This window comes from Gymnoscopelus microlampas (genome assembly GCF_963454915.1).
Source record: "Gymnoscopelus microlampas genome assembly, chromosome: 13".
In the NCBI taxonomy this organism is placed as follows: domain Eukaryota; kingdom Metazoa; phylum Chordata; class Actinopteri; order Myctophiformes; family Myctophidae; genus Gymnoscopelus; species Gymnoscopelus microlampas.
The window spans coordinates 41730076-41754360 of NC_139950.1; the positions used below are offsets into that span (position 1 = coordinate 41730076).

The 24285-nt window shown below is 40.5% G+C and overlaps 1 protein-coding gene across 1 annotated transcript in view; it reads left to right on the plus strand.

Annotated features, from left to right (window-relative positions):
• Positions 1-476: 476 nt before the first annotated feature.
• Positions 477-24285, plus strand: part of tasp1 (taspase, threonine aspartase, 1) — a gene marked incomplete at its 3' end in the record, with an annotated part of 25576 nt that continues 1767 nt past the window's right edge. The window contains exons 1-11 of the mRNA XM_084076130.1: positions 477-669; positions 1724-1948; positions 2918-2985; positions 3361-3429; positions 5954-6074; positions 9482-9566; positions 9664-9743; positions 10849-10955; positions 18202-18321; positions 20577-20655; positions 21893-21903. Coding sequence (XP_083932256.1) covers positions 1798-1948; positions 2918-2985; positions 3361-3429; positions 5954-6074; positions 9482-9566; positions 9664-9743; positions 10849-10955; positions 18202-18321; positions 20577-20655; positions 21893-21903 — 891 coding nt within the window. The 5' untranslated portion in view covers positions 477-669; positions 1724-1797. The remainder of the gene's footprint in view (positions 670-1723; positions 1949-2917; positions 2986-3360; positions 3430-5953; positions 6075-9481; positions 9567-9663; positions 9744-10848; positions 10956-18201; positions 18322-20576; positions 20656-21892; positions 21904-24285) is intronic.

Below are 24285 nucleotides of genomic sequence, written 5' to 3' on the forward strand. Positions count from 1 at the left end.
ACATGCATTAGGGCTACGGACCCCCATTTAATGGCATTTCTATCTCTGGGACCCCAATTCATAATGTAAAATCTATGTTATTTAACTCTGAGAGTGTACAAATGGAACCAAATGGAGGGATTTGGTTCCATTTGTACACTCTCAGAGTTACAGACCCATAAGGGTCCATTTGGTGCCTAATCTATCATTTAGCTGGGGACCCCCTGGAACTCCCTCAAGGACCCCTGGGGGTCCCCGGACCCCACTTTGAGAACCAATGTCATAGACTGTAAAAAGTAGGGGTATTTGTCCACAGACCCACCCATCTGAAAACATTTTTTTTTGTTGAAAATAGCAGATCTACAAGCTTGTAGATCGGCTATTTCCAAACAGTTTAAATGGCTCATGTGGCCTAATAAATAAGTTGCTTCTTTTGGGCATGTTTTTTTCCATACACCTCGTTGCTTATTTCTCACACAGAACCTGGCAACACTGGTTCATGCTGTGGCTAACTAGCTATGGTTAGCACAGACAGGCTAATAGTAGAAAGTATATATATATATCAGGTAAAGTTATAGGATCTCTAGATAATTATTATCTCTCATAACAACCACTCAGCCTCACTCATTGCAGCATGAGGAGGTGATTCTGGTGCTGTTGACGACAGAAGAGTTAATAACAGTAAACACAGTGAGTTCAATGGGTTCTTCTGACAGCTACACTTAGCTACTGCTGCTAACATTAGCCTTAACTCTCTTGCCTAATATCTATGCAATCCGTTGCACGGAAAAATAACTGATCTACAAGCTGATCTACAGCTTGTAGATCAGTTATTTTCGGCGAGCGACTCGACTGTAAATTAGGCTTTTATAGCCTTGATGATGATGATGAACTGATCATGTCTTTTCGGGGTTGTGAATGTGTTGATGATGATGTTATGATGAAGTTGTGAGGATGGATGGACTTTATGTCCCCACAGTGGTGGATGAAGTACTTTTTTACTTTAAGTAAAAGTAGCAATACCACAATATAAAAATACTCTGTTACAAGTATAAAGGGCCTGCATGTGTTCAAAATGTTACTTGAGTAAAAGTACAAAAGCATTGGCATCAAGATATACTTAAAAGTACCAAAAGTTAAAGTGCTCATTATACAGAATGTTCCATTTCAAGTTCAAAATGTATGCGAAAATCTTTTTGAAAATAGCAGATCTACAAGCTCACAATTCCACGCATTGTGAGCATATACATAAACCACAAAATGGTTTAGTGTGTTTTGTAATGATAATCAAAATCTACAAAGCAACTAGTAACTACAATTTTCAAATAATTGTAGTGGAGTAAAAGTACAATATTTGCCTCTAAGATGTAGTGGAAGTAAAAGTATTGAAATTCCTCAAATATGTACAGTACTTGAGTACATGTACTCTCCACCACTGCCAAAATGTCCTGTCACATTCCAGTTTAGGCAGAACAAGACCGGCGATGATAAAATAGCATTATTATAACTATCTGTCATTCATTGCCAGGCTTATTCAAAATACTAAAATCTGCGAAGATTCCTTTGGAAAAGATTGTCCGGTGAAAAGATCTACAAGCTCATAGCGTGGCAGAGCTATGAGCAGCTTGTAGATCTGCTATTTTTGAATAGCCCAAAGAAATCTTAAGATGACACAGATGCGTTCCCGGTCTAAAAGGGTTTAAAAGGCTCTCTTTGTTTTACCATTCTCTTTTGCTGTTATTAGGTTGTCCTGTCAGAATGAGTCGTTTGCCAGAGTCCAGTTGTTGGCCATGATGCTGGACAGGTTCTGCTGGGGTTATGGAGAATCCAATGAATTGTGCAGCAGACGAACAGCAGCCCTGCTGTCCTCCTTTGGCCACGTTATGGTCCAGTCAGCAGGACACGGTGTCAAGCAAGAAGGAAAAGCCACCTACCGTTGGATTGGGTGGATTTGTGTTGGTGCATGCAGGTATGTGTATATGTACACAACAGTAGTCGACAATGTAGTGATTATTGTGGTGCCTTAGCCACTTAAACCCATTAAGACCTCAGGCCGATTAAAACTTTTTTTTTTACTAAATCCTAACGCTTAAAAAAATATATGTATTCAAAGATTTGCGCAAATTTTCATTTTTTTTCCAAAAATAGCAGATCTACAAGCTCATAGCGCGGCACTCGGTGCCGCGCTATGAGCTTGTATATCTGCTATTTTTGAATGGCCAAAGTAATCGTAAAATGACACACAGATGCGTTCCTGGCCTTAATGGGTTTAAGGTAGGGTAAGTGATATGTTTTGGTTAAAACAAAACGTTTTTTTGCTAAAAGGTTAAAGCACTATATTTTGATAGTAATCATTGCTATATAGAGTGTTTGTTCAGTAACAGGAGTCTCCATGTCTCTCCAGCTCTTTAATTAACATAAAATACCTTTTCAGGTAGGTGACACAATCTCAGCCAATCAAGAGAAAGTACCCATTTATCAGCTTAATTTGTTATAGTGTTCCAGTTCCAATTTTGTTCAGCTCATTTCTTAGTGTCATCACTTCCAATTGCACTTGTTTAATCTGTATCCTGACTATGTTCTCTATCCTGATTGGATAAAATTGGTATCCCGACCTGAAAATGCTTTTTCTGTTTTATAAAGAGCTGGAGAGACATGGAGACTCCTGTTACTGAACAAACACTCTATTGCAATGAGTACTATCAGAATATAGAGCTATTTAACACTTATTTTACCCTACCTTTAAATACTTTGTTGACATGACCAACTCCCTTTTCCTCTTTTCACCATATCCCTTCACCGAAAATATAGCCAACACAAGCTGAACTTGCAGATCTGCTATTTGTGCCAAATATTCATCAATTATGACATATCCAGAATATAGGGACTCTAGGGTCCATGTGGTTAAATGTCACTTTTCATATAATTTTGCTTTCAGGAGCAGGATACCACTCAGAATCTAAGGCCAAGGAGTACAAGCATGTGTGCAAAAGAGCTTGCCAGAGAGTAAGTCATTTCCACAATATTTCCACACAAAAAAGTCACTAAACCTTTTACAAAGTCTTGTGAAATGTGCTTTTGATTAGAGCGCGGCCGATGCAAGATTTATTTTTTATCCAATGCTGATCCTGATTTTGGAGATATCCGAAGTTTTGACCGATATTTGTAAAAGAAAAACCTAGATATCATTAACGATTCTGTTTGGGATGTTTGTGATCTGAGCAGCCATCTCTTGGGTGCATGCACTCCACTCTGGAGAGCAATAAATGCTCCTCCCTCCTCTCAAATTAGGCTTTTTTTAAAAGAAATAAAAAAGTTATATTCTGTGCTGAATTGTCGTCCATCAAGCTGTGCTTGACATAATGATGTTGTCGTTTGCAGGCCGTGGACAGACTCAAGGCCGGTGCTCTGGCAGTGGAAGCAGTGGCTGCAGCCCTGGTTGAACTTGAGGTTGGTTACAACAACTCCCCTATCTCAGATCTACACACACACAGCAGTGAACACACAGGGTGTCTAATTTAACTCATTCACTGCCAGAATTATTTCTGGCCGCGTTTGAACACTGCCATATTTTTCATTGAAAAAAAAAAAAGTACTCAGGAGCCGAGATACAGAATTTTTAAGTTTTAAGTTAACAAGGAAGTGGATGGGAGTCTATATCTTCGAAAAATCATATCTCCTTGTTCTTTGGGTCAAAAAAAAATAAAAAAATCTTAATTATTTTTTTTTTTAAAGTCGTTTTAGTCGTTCTTGGCAGGCATGGCTTATGGACAGAAGTCGTTTTAGTCGTTCTAGGCAGGGAATGAGTTAAACAATAAACACAATAAAACTCTGTTCAGGCTCGGATCAACGTAACAGACAAAAATAAAAAGTTTGGTGGAAATGTACTGGTGATTTTAAAACATATACAGGTATGTGCTGTCTGATGTAAAACAGACACTGTGTGATGCATGGATATTCATTCTTTTGATCAAATATGATAGTATATGATAAATAATATAAGGGCGGAGCTTCCCCCAGGGCAAGTTGGGCTGAAACCATGACATTGATGAACTGTCTAGTTCTGCAGCTGCTCTGCAAAAATATGTGATATGAGATATGTGCAGTGAGGTAAGCAGTTGCTTACGCTCTTATGTAAGCATTCCTCGTAGAGTAACCTTTTCTCTCTCTTTTTTCCCCATCCATTTATGCTGTGGATCTCTTGTTTTTCTGTCTTTTTTTTTGTTTTTTATATTTTTTTCTGTGGTAATTTGTGTGCGTGTGTGCGTGCATTGTCTACAGTTACATCCTTAAAGGAGACACACCATGAATTTCACTTTTTTTTAATTTTTGGGTATTTTTTGGGCTCCCCAGTGTCTCTTGTACCCCAAAGATTTTTTTTTTTTAACATTCAGTCATTCATTCTCATTTCAGAGATTTTCAGAATGGGCGTGTCTGAACAGGCCATCTCAGAAATGGCATGTTTGCTTACATCACGAAACTTTCTGCCCATGTATTTTGACAGACAGAATTGCTCAGTAGCACCCCTCTGCCCAACAGGACGTTTTGGTATTGCAGCTGAAAGTGCTTTATAAGCCTGAGAGAATTGACTTGGGATGAGTATATCTGAGTGTTGATTTAGGCTCAAACCTTTTGAAAATGGTTTGAGGGACATACACCATATGATATTAAATATCAAATATATTTTTTTAATTCATGGTGTGTCTCCTTTAATGACCAGTTTCCAGCTGGTTTACAACAATAACACAAGTAATCAAGGAGGAAGATTTAAAAAAAAGTTATCATATAGTACCCTGTAATGTTATTGATCTAGTAGCAATGGCATTTATACATGAAAGTATACCATTTTTGTTCATATTGGTTGTGCAAGCAGCATAACTCAGACTACACTTGCTGGGTTTGAAGTGTCACTGAAGCAAATAGATAGATAGTGTCTGTGGAACAAATGCAGAGATGAATTCAGGGGTGCAATGCTCACTGGACGGCCTTGCACGCCGTGCAGGAACTTATTGTACCAGGAGCACGCACAGGCACACGCATAGATTTAAAACGACTTTAAATTCACACCTCAGCAAAGTTTAAAAAGACTCCCGACTCACACCAGGTGAATTAACATAGGAATGAGCCTAGATGCATATCAATTGTCCATTGTGTGACCTGTAGTGTAGGTGTTAAGCGACGTGCACGGCACGTCTTTAAAATAGAGTGCAACCACCTTCCAATTCAGCATTGCAACGCTGGATGAATTGAAACAAAGTGTGACATGGAATGCGTTCAAGCAAATGTTTAAAATGGACATATTAGATAGATATAGGATAGAATAGCTAGTTAGGTAGAACAGATGTAGGTTTAAATCTGGAGCATCATGGGGCGAAAGCTGATTTTTTTTTTGTTGAAGGTTTGAGATATCTGAGATACATAAAGAAGGGGTAGGACCTGATAAGTTTTCACAAAACTTCTTCCTACTAATTTTTCGAACATGGAATATAACTTAAGGATGATGTTAAAATAACTTTGGCGTAGTTTTTTAATCAAACGTTGTCTTTTCCTCATTTATATTTTTTATATGTTCGAAATAAAATAAATACATGAAAAAAATCACACCCAGTGTGAAGTGGGCGGTGTGTGGTCATCACAACATGACTCACTTTAAAAAAAGGATAAATGACTTTTTTTAAATTCCATACTGCTATTCATAGGGCTGCACATGTGTCATGTGTTTCGCTAGCCAATCACAGTCCTGAATTTGCAAAGTCAGCCTATCACATTACAGTTAGTGGTGATGACACTAGCTGTAATGTGATTGGCTGATATGAAAAAAGTATCGATTTGCATTAACAATGGAAGGGTTAGGGGGTACACAAATTTTTTGGTCGGTGTCCAAAACTCACTTATAGGGGGCGGCTACACCGCCCCAAAAAAGAAGAAAATATGATCAATTTACCTGTTTGTTTTGTTTTTGCTCTTTACCTAGGACTCTCCTTTTACAAATGCTGGGATGGGCTCCAACTTGAATCTGTCTGGAGAGATCGAGTGTGACGCAAGCATCATGGATGGGAAGTCGCTGCATTACGGAGCTGTCGGCTCTATAAGTGGTGCGTAAACAGAAGATCTCTCTAAATGTTATATCTTAGTACAAGTACAGTACAATCACCTGAAAGAAGTATAAAGCCCAGCCCAACCAACCGCTCTATGGATCTCACGTTCTTCAAGATCTAGTTTCTGCCATATCTTTGTGTTTTATAGGAAACCACTGGCATCATGAAAGTTTATTATAGTTGGACCACCCAGTCTTTACCTGGAGGATATGGAGGACTCTTTGCGTATGTGCTTACATCAGCAGATACTGTACTTGCAAAGGGTTTGGAGTCTAAGGCCTCCAGCAAAGAAAGAAAGAGAGAGAGAGAAAAGAAAGAAAGAAAGAAAAGCCTAGGGTTCAAAGTGGGCATTTGACATTTAGTCAAAAAGGCAACAGATTGTTTTTGTTACTGTTCCTTCCTAACAGTTAACTATAACATTTAGACTTGATGAATGAAAGGTTCATCTGTAAGTAAGCTGCTTTTAAACGAGTGGTTCTCAACCTTTTCATGCCACCACCCCCCAAAATAATCATATTTGAACTGGCGACCCCTCACCACCCTGATAAGCATTTGGAATTTGAGAGTTAAGGCATTCAACTTCATTTGACTCTGTTCCACGGATAAATATTGTGAAAATAGCCGATCTACAACGCGTTGTGAGCTTGTAGATCGGCTATTTTCAAAACCTCTTTCTTATATTATTTGACAATTTGGCCAATGTTTGACCAGTTTTTATAGTATACTTTGTTGATTACTTTTGATGCAGTAATGGGCCTTTTCTTTTGAGTTAGGCCATTAAATGGTCTTAGAAGTCCTTAAATTGTCAATTCACTGGCATCTAGGCCCCGACCCACAGGTTGAGAACCACTGTTTTAAACTACTAGATTTTCAGCCCACTGCACGGCCTTCAAAGCAGTACCCAGGTCCACTGTCATACCTGTGCGACCTTGTGTTCCGGTGGTAGGGGTCTACAACCTCTTCCTGGTAAAACCGAAAGTGAACAGATCCACAAACCAGAAGTAGGAAGGCCAAACCGGAAGTGGTCATTGTTTTTTTTATACATTTTTTAATTTTATTTAGAGTAGCCAATTATTTTTTAGCCCTTTTTCCTCCCCAATGTAGTTGTTATGCCAATTAATTCCTCCCCACACACATTTCTGTGTTGTCACTGCAATGGTATCCTACTGACTCACCTGACAGTGAGGAGCCCCCACCAGGAGGACGTAGAGCCTTCGTCCTACTCCTCCCGCCCAACGCTCCCCACTGACAGGTGCCGCCCCAGCCTGTAGGAGTATGTGCAATGACCAGTATCACCCTCCTCCCCGTCCGGCTTCCCTCCCCCCAACACGGGCCAATAGTGTTCGTGTAGAGACACTCGACAAAGCCGGATGCACCTCGGTGGATTGGAACCCACAACCTCGGTGGTGGTGTAATGCAGTGGTTCTCAAACTTTTTCATGTCAAGGACCCCCAAATTGACACTTATTAGCCCGCGGACCCCGTTTGAAAAGATATGCCAGGGACCCCAATAAGAGAAGGTTTATACGGCTCTTTAGCAGTGATTCTCAACCATTTTAATGTCAAGGACCCCCATTTTGACATGTATTAGGCTACGGACCCCCATTTAACGGCATTTATACCTCTGGGACCCGAATTTATATTATAAAATCAATGTTAATTTAACTCTGAGAGTGTACAAATGGACCCGTTAGGGTCCAGTTGGTTCCATTTGTACACTCTCAGAGTTACAGAACCATAAGGGTCCATTTGGTTCCACTCCATCATTTAGCTGGGGACCCCCTGGAACCGCCTCAAGTACCCCTGGGGGTCCCCGTACCCCACTTTGAGAACCAATGGTGTAATGCATGCCAAATTTGTTGTAGGTTTCCAGAGATTTTGGACTGTGAAACTGAACATCTCATTGCTTCTTCTTAACCGTAGATCCTGACAGTGCATAATTAAGCGATTTCACAATCAGGAGGATCATGCTGCTGTACTGTATATCAGCATGACTTCGATTCGGTCGTACAGATGATGCTGTCAAACATAATTATCACAGTCGTGCTCGTATGCAGTAAGATAACATGAACTTGATCGTGATGTTGCTTTCATACAACAGTTCTCCATGCACCATTTATTTCTAGTTAACTGTAATAAGAGAGAGATAATGATTTGTTTGTTTATTTAATCCATTAAGACCGGGAACGCGTCTGTGTCATTCTAAGATGTATTTGGTTATTGAAAAATAGCTCATAGCGTGGCACCACTGTGAGCGTTCCAAAATACATATCATTTTGGGGGTCCGTGACATGGAAAAGTTGGAGCACCATTGATATAGCAACGTACTGTTAGGATTTAGAAGACATTTTTAGATGTATTTGGCCGTGGACCCCCATCTCAAAATGTTTTGTTCCAGGGACCCCCCCCCCCCCCAGAAGATATATATGTTTGCTAAAAAAAAACATATATATATATTCAAAGATTTGCACACATTTTCAGGATTTTTCAAAAATAATTGCAGATCTACAAGCTCATAGCCGCGCTATAAGCTTGTAAATCAGCTATTTTTGAATAGCCAAAGAAATGACACAGATGCGTTCCCGGTCTTAATGGCTTAATTTCATATGAAATATCATCCAGCTCACAAAAGGAGAACAGAAGGGAGGTTCAAACTACTAGAATGCATCCGTTATTCTTCTTTAACACTCAGATTGAACATTAAACATTAAAGCTGTTTTGGATCTAAGGTTGAGACCAGAGCAGATGCACTTTAATTACCGACGGTACCGGGACTGTTTAGCTCTTTTATATCTGACCCCAAAAACGGTTATAGTGCTACTGGATCTGTCGTGACTTGTACTAGTGTCGAGGTAGATGATCATAGTTTAACACATTGAGTGCCTAGAACGACTTAACTCGTTTTTAGCTTTTCATCACTTGAGTGCCTAGATTGAGTTAACTCGTTTTTAGTAAAAAAATATTTTTTTCAAAAAAAAACAACACATTTTTATTTTATTTTATTTTTTTACTTTTTTTTTTTTTTTTTTGACCCAAAGACCAAGGAGATATGAATTTTCGAAGATCTTTACTCTCATCCACTTCCTTGTTAACTTAAAAAAACTTTAAAGTTTTGTATCTCGGCTCCTGAGTACTTTTTTGTTTCCCATTGAAAAATCTCTGGCATGAATAACAATAGGCAGTGAAAATAATTCAGGCAGTTCTTGTGTTAAAATAAATCATATAAATATTTAAATAGTTCCTTTTTATTAATAAGAATCCTGACATTTGCATGCATCTATTATATTTCCTGAGGCTTTAGATTGTTCAGGTCTGGTATTTTAGACAAAGTCAAAGGTTGTTATTCATTTACTTGTTGTGATATGATATAATCATGGCATTACATCTTTTTGCCTTTTCTTGCAGGTATTAAGAACCCAGTCTTAGTGGCAAACCGTCTGCTAAGCGAAGCACAGAAGGGAAAGCTATCAGCTGGGAGAATCCCCCCCTGGTGACTGTCCACTTTAATTAATACATTAGTACTTACAAGTTTGGTATTATTAGATTGCCATACTGACACGGTTTCTCTTCTTTCTACTATTGTCTAGTTTTTTAGTGGGACGAGGAGCACATGACTGGGCTGTGACCCATGGAATACCACCATGCCTGTCGGAGAAGATGGCTACCAGTAAGCATCTGAGTACTGATTCACCCATATTCTACACACCTTTGGTTCTCAAAGTGGGGTCCTGGGACCCCCAGGGGTCCTTCGGGGAGGGCGGGTACCAGGGGTTAGGATTAGGGCATTCATTTACGGGGGAAAAAAGCCATTTGCTAAAATGTCAGGTTCATGCTTTGTCATGTCTTTCTTTATGCTTAATTTATACTTATATTTTATATCTGTCGTGCGATGGTGTCACACGCCGGAAAAAGCAGATCTACAAGCTCACAACATGTACGATGCGACGTGTTATGAGCTTGTATATATTGTGTTTTCGTTATAAATTAGGCTTTAGTATTTAAAAAGTGCTTTCTTCTGTCTTCATATCGTCTTCGCCGAAAGTAGCTGATCTATAAGTTCAAAACGTGTCGCAAGGCAGTGTGTCGTTAGCTTGTAGCTCTGCTATTTTCGCCAAATGTTCTGACATGCCCAGATCGGGGATGCTTGGGTTCAAAATGGTTAAATGGTGCTTTCTTTATTAGCCCATTAAAACCGGGAAAGTGTTATTTTTAGATGTTTGTGTTGGTTTTTCAAAAATAGCAGATATACAAGCTATGCATTCCAATAATTTGACTGCATTCACTTTTAATTGCAGTGAGTTTTCGGAACCCCACACCAGCACAAGTTTAATTCCCTTACATCTCTTTGATGAATAGATTTAACAAGAACAGGTTTTCTGTGGGGTGGCCATAGCTGAGTGGGAATTGGAATTTCCTCTCTTCCAGGGACCAGAAAAGACTGTCTTTTCAACAGCATACCTGCGGAAAACCATGGACCCTTCAGAAGAGTGTCATGTTTTTAGATCCCTGTCCATTCTAACTGTCCTGTATTTGGGTGCATTGAGCCCTGACAGAATACACTGTTCTCTCTGTTTTCTCATTGTCAAGACAGTTCGTGGCTGGGCTTTAGGCATGCAATCAAAAAGTGAAACGGGTGGTTCTTGGTCCAATGTTTTCAAAAAATTGGCAAAAATATCAGATCTAGAAGCCCACAACATCTTGCAACGTTTTGTAATGTTTTGGCATTTTGGTGCGATACCTTCATTGATGTATTTGAATGCCCTCTCTCACAGAGTTCAGCCTGTCGGCATACAAGAGGAACAAACGCAAGATGGAGCTGGCGGAGAAGATGGACACAGGACCTAACCAGACAAAGAAAAGACGACAATCAAACGAGAACGTGAGTATCAATACTTAGTGAGTCTGATTCATTATACTGTATGTTTTTGCCTTTTTTTTTTTTAGAGCTGCATGAGTGTGTGTGTGTGCTTGTGTGTTAGAGTTCGCGAAATTCCAGCCGAATCCACCCTACCCGACCCGACGTTTTCGGGCCGGACCCAAAATCTATGCTAATTATTCGGGCCGGATGTTGGATGCAGCTCAAAGTTAACTTTACTCAGGTTTGTCGCCGTCCGACCGTCCTAGCCCGTGTTATTAACACATCCACCGCCAAGGTCTAATCTCAAAATGCACTTACCCCTGCCAAGCTTTTTTTGTCCTTTTTTGTTTTTTTGATTCCGCCATAGCACCCGCTAAATCCGTTTAAAATCCGCGTTCATTTGGTTCGACACGAACACGGGATCCGACATTACAAAACACCGAAAACGGCGACGCGATCCGACCCTCCATTTTGGAGAACGAGGGCAAAACGCTACAATGGGGGATGCGGAGAGCAAAACAACAAGCCGAGATAACAGCTTCCAAAGTTGATCGCTAGACAGGAAACGGAGGCGGGACAAAAACCGGAAACAGTATTATTTCGTGTTTTGGGGGTTTTCGGGCCTAAAAGTATGGTAATTGTTCGGGCCGGGCCGAGCCTCAGGCCGGCCCAGTGGGTCCCAGATAGGGCCAGGCCTTTATTTTCAGGTCCGTTGAGAACTCTAGTGTGTGTGTGTGTGTGTGTGTGTGGTTTTATTGTACTAGTGAGAACCAAATGTCCCCACAAGTGTAATAGAATTTGAGAAACAGACATATCGGGCCTCGTTGAATAAAATGTGCTTACGATCATATTTTCTAAACTGCTTGTGTGAGCGTATCCACAAGTCTGATTCATCATTGGTACACGAAAAAAACACCCGTCTGCTCTGAGACGTGTGTGCATGCGTCTGGAAAAATGCATGAAGGCGGAATGACTTATTCTTTATGCAAAATCAATTACAGTAGTGCCAAAACCTCAAGCTAAATGTTTCTGCGCTCAGCATGTGTCAAAACAAAGAAAAGAAAGGAAAAAAGAGGCCTGTTCACTGAACTGCTTGTTTTTTGAAGTAAGGATGCATAGCAAATTCAAACCCATTTTGTATTTATTTTCAAGTTGAAGCGTTTCAGAGCTCAGCAGCATACTGTGATTATTATTATGTCCCTCAGTGTGTTTGCTGTTTCTTGCCAGTGTGTGTGACCACAATTTGGCGAAGTGTTTACGGTTGTGTCTTAACCCATAAAAAACTGTAACGCATCTGTGTAACCACTTTAACCATTATTTTATACAAAAATAGCATATCCACTTTAACCATTATTTTATACAGAAATAGCATATATCAACTTTAACCATTATTGTATACAAAAATAGCAGATATGCAAGCTAATAGCACAGCACCGAGTGAGCTTGTAGATCTGCATTTTTTGGAAAAATCTTGAAAATGTTTGCAAATCATTGAATATACTGTAGCCGATATATTTTTTAAACCGAACATTTGAAACTAAAATCTTTGCTACTGGGGGGTCCCTTGAACAACATGTTTTGAGATGGGGGTCCGCGGCCAAATACATATCATTTTGGGGGTCCTTGACATGGAAAAAGTTTGAGAACCACTGATATAGAAACATACGTTTTTAAAACTTTAGGATTTAGAAGACATTTGTAGAATCCCCCAGAAGCAAAGATTTGAGTTAAAAATGATCACTTTAGAAAATGATATATATTCAAAAGATCTGCAACAACTTTCACGATTTTTTCCAAAATAGCAGATCTACAAGCTCGTAACGCGGCACTTGGGGTGTGTGTGTGTGTGTGTGTGTGTGTGTGTGTGTGTGTGTGTGTGTGTGTGTGTGTGTGTGTGTGTGTGTGTGTGTGTGTGTGTGTGTGTGTGTGTGTGTGTGTGTGTGTGTGTGTGTGTGTGTGTGAAAACAGAGGATGCTACAGTGTTAAATGAGTTTTTTTCAGTGAAGTTAAAGGTTCAGCATCATCTACTGTGTTCCCACCACCACCACCACCCCATCCGCTGCCCTTCTTTAATTGGTCCTAAGTGCAGTGTGCAGCGGACGCATTTGTCTTGACATTATTACACCGCTGAGAAAAGGGCTAACATCTGTATAGTCCTCTAATCCAAAGGCTGCCTGGTGGCCTCTGAGGAGGGATAATAATGACCTGGACGTAACAGGAGTGTGTGTGGAGAGTAGACCTCAATTATGCAAACATAAACACACACTCATGCACACGTGTACACACACAGGCTGACAGATTGAAAATACTGTTATGCATATTTGTTTGCCATAACCTTATGCTGTCTGTGAGCCTTTTTGATCCCTATATACTTCAGTTAATCACCTACTTTCCCCCCCATTTTTGACAATCTCTTGTCAAAAACGGCTTATCTTTTCAATGGCTGTTCACCTACTGTACTATGGCATGGCCCAGAATAGATACACTAGGTTTCATGTGGTTAACCACTTTCATTTACTTTTTTATTACTATTTTGGGGTATGTCCGTAACTCTTTCTCTGCCAGACTTATTTCTGGCTGCGTGCACCCACTACCAGCGATTTTTCGATTTTCTAACCTTTTGAAGTAGCCAAAAGGTAATAAAATATTTATCTCCAGTATGACCAATCCCCTGTTAGTTGCTAATCACGGAGTGTTTCACTGTGTTTCCGCGAAAAAATAAATAAATGTCATCGCGACCCCCATCCGCTTGTTACAGGCCGTTGAAAATAGGACGACTTGTCCAAAATGTTTAGTAAAACACAGTCGTCCTTTGTAGTGAAAGGGTTGCATCGCAAATTATGCATTGTGAGCTTGTAGATCGCCTATTTTTGCTGTGCTACGCCGGCATACGACAGTATGTATGATATAGGGCTTAAGTAGTTATACGTGCTGCCATAAGCCACGGATCAAACTTAACTTTTTGGCTTACCAGCTAAAGAGGCAGGTAGATTAAACTACCAGCCAGGCACATTTCATACTGGCCACAAATGCTAAATAAATAGCTTTTTAGAATATTTAGTAAACTAGAGGTTATCACACCTACAGTACTGTACGTCACACTGCCGATCCGACCATGTTAATGGCTTGATAATCTACAAATCAGCAACCTATCAGAGTAATTCAGTTATCATTTAGTGTCAGAGCAAACTGGAACTCTACGTACACACACACCTCAACTAACTGTTTTCAGAACAACCCTCACACACTGTCAGCCGCTCTGAAGTAAATAAGTATGAAAATGAGTGGATTGATGATTATAGACACACAGAAATATTCTGCTGAAATACTGCCATGCTGTTCACTGAATTCTCTGGATTAGTCTTTTAATCACCTACACGTTTTTCCATTCCTTAATAGGATCATAAGAGGGAGTGTTTATGTAGCTTGGAATGCGCATAGTAGTTAATGGATTAGAACGCACAAAAGGCCTCGGCTTGGCACATCGCTCGGGTTTTGGTTTCATACACATTGTTATCGTTTACGCAGTTAAATTTGATTAATCCTCACAATTGAAGGAGATATTCATTAAAAAGAAACCGGAATAACAACTTAGGTCAGCTGTTTGTTGTCTTGGGCAAGTTAGTGTCTTATGTGATTGATTTAGGTGTCAAAGTGCTACTTACCCTAATTAGGATTAAAAAGCCTTTTGGTGCTCCGAATGTTTATGTAAACCCACTTGACCTATTAATGATTAATACGTTGCTATTTTGGCCGGTTGAACTCGCTGTCTGATTCAACAAACCAAAGCGCTAAATTCACCCAGACTTTGTAAGTACATGGCAGCTACCGATGGTATTTTATTACAAACAGCTATCTGATGCTGGAATCAAACGTTAACAAGCCACCCACTGTTGTTTTGTCATCTTACCTTCACATTTCAGTCAAGCAGTACAGGTATTAATATAACGACCCCAATTTCTTTTAAAATTAGGCCCATGTTATAGAGATTCACGTGGATCCTATGATTGTGTTGATTGCAGCAGGCCTGGTTTTAATTTTCTCCCTCTGTGTGCCAAGCCATAAAAATGTTCCCATTCTTTTCTCTTTTTATTTTTTGGATAGATACAAGCACCTGTTTCATATGTTGGAAAAAAAACTAAAAGCTGATGTGATATAGTGGTTAGTGGCAAATATACTAGTATAAGCCAGCAACTCTGTGTGTGTGTGTGTGTGTGTGTGTGTGTGTGTGTGTGTGTGTGTGTGTGTGTGTGTGTGTGTGTGTGTGTGTGTGTGTGTGTGTGTGTGTGTGTGTGTGTGTGTGTGTGTGTGTGTGTGTGTGTGTGTGTGTGTGTGTGTGTGTGTGTGTGTGTTTGTGTGTGTGTAATTATATCTACTCGTATAGTAATTAATGACTATGTTTATTATTATTTTCTAATTAGCCTATAAGCTATGGTCTTTTGGGCTCTGAAAAGTAACGCAATGTGAACTAAAACCTGATTTATACTTGGTGATATGACAGTGTATAAATCAGGCATAAGTGTCACTGTGTCTCTCTGGTCTGAAGTGAGGCTTCGAGGCAGGACTTATTTAAGAACGTATGGTAAATATTATAGCCATCTTTGCCCCCCAGGGCTTTTATATTGTCAGTACAGCGGAGATGGATGTTTCGTTCTCTCAGAGAGTCGATCTTTGACCATATGTCATATAATCACGCACAAACATTTGCCTCGTCACGCAACGTCTTATCCAAAAACAAGTTCATTTCTAAGTGAACCGTAATCAGGGAAAGGCAAACAAATGTTTGAAAGAGCAACAATACATTTTTGATGAGACGCGAGTGAGAGATGAAAGAGCGATTAATCAATTTCTCATACAACGTGCTCTTGTTAACACATTGAGTGCCAGGGGTTTTTCAAAACAGGGTACCTCCAGTGCCTGGAATTTTAACCATTTTTGGACCTTTTTCAAGTAGTCACAAAACATTTTCAGTGATCACCGTCCTCACGGTGATCCCCTCATTACACACATAGAGGTCTCGTACAATCCGGGGAAAAAGATTAAAAACATTCAGTAATCCGTTCCATAGTTGCAGCCAGTTGAAAATAGTCGAAAATACATCGTAAAAACAAAAAGTACACAGGAGCCGAGATACAGGCTTTTGAAGTCACAAGTTAACCAGGAAGTGGATTGGAGTCTAAATCTTCGTAAAATGATATCTCCTGGTGCTGTGAAGGAAAAAAAAAAAAAAATTGAAAAAAAAAAAAGTTTTTTTTTTTTTTTTTTTTCATATTTTTTCCCAAAAACGTCCATAACCGTTTTTGGCACACCTTGTTTGGATTATGAAAAACGGTCCGGACCGTTTTTGGCACTCAATGTGTTAATGTTGGAAATGTCCCGTTCCAAAGAGACAGTCCGCTTCAGGATGTGAGATTTGGCTCTGCATCAATGACAATATTTCTATGTCGACTTGTTTATTTTTGGCATTTTTTATTCCTCAGCGTAGAGAGACAGTAAACCAAAGGGCAGAGACAGAGGAGAGACACGCAAGACAAGACAGGATTAAGATCTGAATCTGAACCATAAAAAGTCCTGAGGCCGATTCTACGAATGCCTTCTAAATCAGCATACTCATGGGCCAAGGACCCCCGAAATTATATTTATTTGGATAAGGACCCCCATTTTTGTTGTGCCATTGTGTTGGGCCCGGACGGCTATGGTAGCGGTCCGGGCACCTAGGCTGCCGATGATGCAGCCTGACAGCGTGTCGTGGGATCGAGTCCCGATCCCGACGATCCCTGCGTGCCATCTCTCTCTCCCCGTTCCTGTCAGACTACTGTACTATCTAATAAAGAAAAAGCCAAACAAATCTTTAACACATTAACCGCCAAGAAAGTAGTCCTACGGTCCGTTAAATCCAACTGTTAAGCGCCGAAACCGTAGTCCTACGGTCTGGGTGCTTTTTCCTTTAAAAAAAAAAAAAAAAAAACTTTTTTCAATTTTCGCACATTTCAGTGTAACACCACCGCAACCCGTAACTATTTGCGATCCCGTTTTTCGTTTCCGGTCGGCCTCCATTCTAAGGCGCACACTAAAAGTCCATTTCCTTCCTGTAGTTTTTTCTCCTCGCATTTCCCATGTTAACATAAACGGTCAGAACTCAAACCTGGCTGCCCCGTTTGACACGCCGTTTTCACTGGGAGACGAAACCAGACGTTGCCGATGTATGTAAACAGAGCAGCGATCACTTTTATGGATTTTAACAAGGACTATGGCGACGTGAAAAAAAAGAAAAAACAACAAAAAAAAGCTTGGCAGTGGTGAGTACATTCTGAGATTAGCCCTTGGCGGTGGATGTGTTAAGATTAATCAAAAAATAAAATAAAAAAATAAAAAGTCAAACACATCTAGAGAAAATCTACTAAAATCTAAAATGAAGCTTTTCCGGGTTTTAATGTGTTCAGCCTGATTTATACTCCGTTGATGGCGTCACGCTAAAAAACAAAATCAGATTAACAAGCTCACAGCACGTCGCATCCTCTGCGACGCGTTGTGACTTGAGATTCTGGGGGTACCTGGAACAACATATTTTGAGATGGGGGAGGGGTCGGCGGCCAAATACAGTACCTTGACATGTAAAAGTTGGAGCACCACTGATACAGCAACAAACTGGTAGGATTTAGAAAAACAATTTAGATACGTATTTGGCCACGGAACCCAATCTCAGTGAAGTAAAAAATACCTCGAAATTGTACTTAACCCATTGAGACCTGAAGCCGATTCTACATGTCTCCTAAATCTCAACAGTATTCTGAAAAACGTATGTTTCTATATCAGTGGTGCTCAATCTTTTTCATGTCAAGGACCCCCAAAATGATATGTATTTGGCCGCAGACCCCCATCAAAATATGTTGTTCCAGGGACCCCCCAGAAGCAAAGATTTGAGTTAAAAATGTTCGCTTAAAAAAAATATATATTCAAAGATTTGCGCACATTTTCACGATTTTTCAAAAATAGCAGATCTACAAGCTCGTAGCGCGGCACTCGGTGCCGCGCTATGAGCTTGTAGATCTGCTATTTTTGAATAGCCCAAAGTGTAAAATAATGCTTTTTAGCTCAAATCTAAAAATGACACAGTTCCAGATCTTAATGAGTTAAGTACATGTACTTAGTTACTTTACACCACTGCGTCTGTGTCTACGGTGTGGAAGACACAGTGGGGGCCTTTGTTGACAGTTTTTTCCCCTTCTTCTTCCTCCTCTTCTTCACGTGTCTCATTGCGGTGTAGGAGAACGGCTCAGGGTGTCTGGACACAGTGGGGGCCATTGTTGTTGACCAGGAGGGGAATGTCGCCGCCGCCGTGTCCAGTGGCGGCTTAGCCATGAAACACCCGGGCAGGGTGGGCCAGGTTAGAGACCCCTGTGTGGCTGTCACAACTTTTTCCCTAGTCAAGGACCCCTAAAATGTATATGTATTTGGCCGCGGACAGTGGTGTAAAGTAACTAAGTACATTTACTCAAGTACATGTACTTAAATATTTGTTTTTGGTATTTTTTACTTTACTGGAGTATTTCTAATTTGCAATACTTTTACTTCTACTCCACTACATCTCGGAGGCAAATATTTTACTTCTTACTCCACTAAATTATTTGAAAACTTTAGTTATTAGTTACTTTGCAGATTGTGATTATTATTACTAAACATACATTAGCCACCAAAGTGGTCTTGCCCTTTAATACAATATAACGGCGGTGGTTGGAGGTGGTCTACCTGCACTTCTATTGAGATATTTGTATCCTGTGGTCAAGTAGGACTACTACTGGTTGACATTTGGTATTGCATGGAGCTCATTTTATTTTATTTTATTTTAGCTCAGGGGCCACATTAGTGGAGAAGCTTAACCCCATTTTTTTACATTATTGAAACGAAGCGGATAAAAGCGCCAAATTTTTTATGAGGCTTCTTTAGGACCTACTGATGGATTCTAGCCTTGGGTACCAAACTTTATTTTGAAAAGTATCCATACACTTATCCATATCAATATCCATTAAAAAAAACAGGCCGATTCACTTTTTGGCCTATAACTCTTGAACCGTAGGTCATAGAATCAAAAATATATTTTTCCTGGACTCCTTGGATCACGACACAACTTCTCTTATAGGTCCCGCCCCTTTTCCGATATCAATTAAATTAAATCCAATTTAATTTTATTAAATCCAAATTTCACACAAATCGGCACACACTGTGTCTTTGGTCATGTGATGTAGATGTATCAGTCCGATTTCTCATATTCCCCTCAGATTGGCTACGATTGGCTTCTAAAATTTGCACACCTGCATTTAAATGCGCTTGGCAGCCAACTCCCCTGCAATCAATTAGCTCGTCACTTCTCCTTCTCCACATGACCAAAGACACAGTGTGTGCTGATTTGTATGAGTTGGACAACATTTGTAGGAGTAATAGCAAAATGTGTGTTTTGAAAATAACGCAAAATGGCGGAAAATTTTGAAATCGGAAAAGGGGCGGGACCTATATGGGAAGTTGCGTCATGATCCAAGGAGTCCAGGGAAAAAATACTTTTTATCCTATGACCTACGGTTCAAGAGTTATAGGCCAAAAAGTGAATCGGCCTGTTTTTTTTAATGAATATTGATATGGTTAATTGTATGGATACTTTTCAAAATAAAGTTTGGTACCCAAGGCTAGAATCCATCAGTAGGTCCTAAAGAAGCCTCATAAAAAATGTGGCGCTTTTATCCGCTTCGTTTCGATTATCTTGTTAAGCTCTCCCACTACATGGAGGAGGGCCGGACCGGTACCGGACCGGTAAAATCATGGCATAATAACTAATAATAACAATAACAACAACTTCGGATAGTTTTCTTTGTTTACTTTACTTAGTCTTAGTTAGTACAAGCACATTCTGAAAATGTAAACTTCACAAATAGGGATGGCCAAATGGAGACATTTTATTAACTGTTTACCGTTAGGCCTTACCGATTAATTAATCGATTACCGTTAAGAAAAAATTGTTTATAAAATACATTTTATTTCAAAGCGCCAAGTCTACACAGTTTGTTATGTGTCTCCAGCAGAGTTTCTAGTGTCTTTATCTCTCTCTGGAAGAGGTTGCACATGAACTCTGCAGCCGCACTGAGGCGCTCCAACACAGACAATATCAATACAAAGACGAGGAAGAAGAAGAGGAAAGTGGAAGTTACGTGTGGTTGCAGGTGTAGACTTGGCCAAAAAGCAATTAAAACATTTTTGGCAAAAAAAAAAAAAAAATGAATGCTTTGCAAAATCATCTCGCGGGCCGGATTAAACTAGTTAGCGGGCCTAATCCGGCCCGCGGGCCGTATGTTTGACATCCCTGCGCTATATCCTCTGCCTGAACAGGCCATTTGTCTTGCAGGGGATAAACCTGGGGGACTCAGGTTTGAATCCTGCATCGAACGTTAAAGTCACAAATTGCAGCTTTTAACTCTAAAGAACTATACTCCTCCTCTTTAGACTCACTATACTCCTCCTCTTTAAAGACTCACATGTCTTGTATTGTCTACTCTACACAGTTAACAGTTACAGGTCCATTTGGTTCCATTGGTACGCTCTCCTAGTTAAATTAACACGGAGGATTTGCCTGTGTTTTGTCTGTGTTTCCAGGCTGCTCATTACGGCTGTGGCTGCTGGGCTGAGAATGCCTGTAAAGTGACTCCTTATGCTACTGCAGTGAGTACCTCAGGTATATACACCACCACAACAACAACAACACTCCATTTAGTATGTGCCCCACCGCAACATCCTCAGCATTCTTTTAACCCATTGAGACCTGAAGCCGGTTCTACATTTCTCCTAAATCCCAACAATTTTCTGAAAAACATATGTTTCTATATCAGTGGTGCTCAATCTTTTTCATGTCAAGGACCCCCAAAATTATATGCATTTGGCCACGGACCCCCATCAAAATATTTTGTTCCAGGGACCCCCCAGAAGCAAAGATTTGAGTTCAAAATGTTCGCTTTAAAAATATATATATATTCAGAAGATTTGCACACATTTTCACGAATTTTCAAAAATAGCAGATCTGCAAGCTCGTAGCGCGGCACTCGGTGCCGCGCTATGAGCTTGTATATCTGCTATTTTTGAATAGCCCAAAGTGTAAAATAATGCTTTTTAGCTCAAATCTAAAAATGACACAGTTCCAGGTCTTAATGGGTTAACCACATGAACCCTAGAGGTTCTGGGGCAAACATTCAATAAAAATAAGACAAATCTACAAGCTCTCAAAACGTCGCATCGTGGCGCTTTGTGAACTTGTAGATTGGCTATTTTCGGCGAAGAGATTTGTCGTAGAGGGAATATAAAGGAATGGGCAAAGTTGATGGGCCGATCAACGAAAGTATAGTTGTTAAATCTGAGTGTGTGAATTATTTTAGACCTTTATGCAACTGATTGATAGGTTGTATAACACATTGGTTCTCAAAGTGGGGTCCGGGGACCCCCAGGGGCCCTTGAGGGAGTTCCAGGGGGTCCCCAGCTAAATGATGGATAGTTAGGAACCAAATGGAACCCTTTTGGGTCTGTAACTTTAAATTAACATTGATTTTACAATATAAATTGGGGTCCCAGAGATAGAAATGCCATTACATGGGGGTCCCTAGCCTAATGCATGTCAAACTGGGGCTCCTTGAAATTAAAATGGTTGAGAATCACTGCTAGAGCTGTAAAAAAAATCTTCTCTTATGGGGGTCCCTGGCATATCTTTTCAAATGGGGTCCGCGGGCTAATAAGTGTCAATTTGGGGGTCCTTGACATGAAAAAAAAAGAGAACCACTGGTCTAACACTGTGTGTGTGCACGTGTGTGTGTGTGTGTGTGTGTGCGTGTTTGTGTGTGTTTGTGTGTGTGTGTGTGTGTGTGTGTGTGTGTAACCATGACTATGCGCAGTTATGCGCGCGTCTCTGTATAATCTGTTTCCAGCCGGCGTGAAGGTTTTCTCACCGCTAGCCCTGTGTGTGTCTCATTCCGGTGATGATATGAATCAGACGCAGTAACGTTTTAGATGTGGTGCCTCCTCCCTATACTTTGTTTCAGTGAGTCAGGCTTCAAAAACACACACAAAAAAACTGATCATACTTTCCAGTGACCCTCCATCCATCCAAGCATTCCTGCTGCGTGATCTCTCCATCACAGTCACTTCCTCGCTTGATTGGGTCGCTGCGCTACGCGTTGTGTTAGTCACTGCCGCATACCGGGTGGATTACCCACAAGTCCGTTTGGATCTGCACCGCGACATGTGACAGGAGACACCTGCTGTATAGCACAAGGCCAGGCAGCTTGTCAATCTGGGGGGGAAAAGAAAGCTTGGTACCCTTTATTTTTAACCCATTCAGACCGGGAACGCATCTGTTTGTCATTTTTTTTATTTATTTGGCTTCAAAGATTTGCACAAATTTTCAAGATTAAAAAAGAAAATAGCAGATATTCTGAAAAATTTGTGCAAATCTTTGAATATATATTTTTTTCAGAGCGAACATTTTTAACTCAAATCTTTGCTTCTGGGGGGGTCCCTGGAACAAAACCTTTTTAGATGGGGGGTCCGTGGCCAAATACGTATCAAAACATGTTTTCTAAATCCTAACAGTATATTGCTGTATCAGTGGTGCTCCGACTTTTCCATTTCAAGGACCCCCAATGTTATATGTAATTTGGCCGTGGACCCCCCCTTCTCAAAATATGTTGTTCCAGGGACCCCCAGAAGCACAGATCGGAGTTACAAATGTCGCTTTAAAACACAAAAATAGCAGATCTACAAGCTTGTAGCGTGGCACTCTGTGCCATGCTATGAGCGTGTAGATCTTCTATTTTTCCGAATAGCCAAAGAAATAAAAAAAAAATGACACACTGATGTGTTCCCGGTCTTAGTGGGTTAATGTTTAAGGTAATAAAAAGGGAGGCTTATATGGTAGACAGATATATTTTTGCTAGATGGTGCGTTTTAGGCTAGCTCACATTCTCATTGTCACGTTGATTCACATTGCTCTTCAATCACATCAAAAAAGCAACTTTCACGCAATTGCGTTTTGCTAGCGGAGGAATTTCTTTTATGTCTCTCTGATAAATTGAGATGGATGAGCCGGTAGGGAATGGAGGCAGGGATGGAGGGAGGAGAGGAGGAGGGATGGAGGGAGGAGAGGAGGAGGGATGGAGGGAGGAGAGGAGGAGAGGCATTCAGAGAATCTCCAACTCCTGAGAAGAATTTCAACCGGCTGTTTTCTGCTGAACGACACCGGCGCACGACTAAAGCAGTGATGGAAAGTAACTAAGTACATTTACTTAAGTACAATTTTGAGCTGTTTGCACTTTACTTGAGTATTTCCAATTTCCAATACTTTTACTTCTACTCCACTACATCTCAGAGGAAAATATAGTACTTTTACTGTCCACTACAATTATTTGACAACTTTAGTTCTCTCTCTCGAAGTCTATAACTACAGATGTTGTCAGGGACATTACATCATTGGTTCTCAAAGTGGGGTCCGGGGACCCCCAGGGGTACTTGAGGGAGTTCCAGGGGGTCCCCAGCTAAATGAGTGATAGGAACCAAATGGACCCTTATGGGTCTGTAACTCTGAGAGTGTACAAATGGAACCAAATGGACCCTAACGGGTCCATTTGGTTCCATTTGGACACTCTCAGAGTTAAATTAACATTGATTTTACAATATGAATTGGATAAATGCCATTAAATGGGGGTCCGTAGCCTAATACATGTCAAATGGTTGAGAATCACTGCTAGAGAGCCGTAAAAAAACCTTCTCTTATTGGGGTCCCTGGCTTATCTTTTCAAATGGGGGTCCGCGGGGTAATAAGTGTCAATTTGGGGGTCCTTGACATGAAAAAGTTTGAGAACCACTGCATCACATCATCACATTACATGGGACAGCTGTGGCTCAGGAGGTAGAGCAGGTCGTCCAATGATCCGCGGGGTCGGCGTTTTGAATCCCGGCTTCCCTTGTCCACATGTCGAAGTGTCCTTTGGCAAGACACTGAACCCTACATTGCCTCCAATGTGTCGGTCGGCGCTAGCTTACCACCATTGGTGTGTGAATGTGGGAAAAGTGAGGACGCTGGCGTTGACTGTTTGCCGCTTCATCTCCCAATGTATGAATGAATGAACCATTGTAAAGCGCTTTGAGTAAGTTTGAGTACTTAGAAAAGCGCCATAAAAATGCAATTCATTACATTACATCATCATCACGCCGAAGTTACACAAGGATTCGTGCCGGTGATGTCGTTCAAGACCTGGGACTAGTTCATTCATAGCGTAATAAGGTTAGCGTTTTACTTCTGGTGATTGCATTTAAGGTTAAA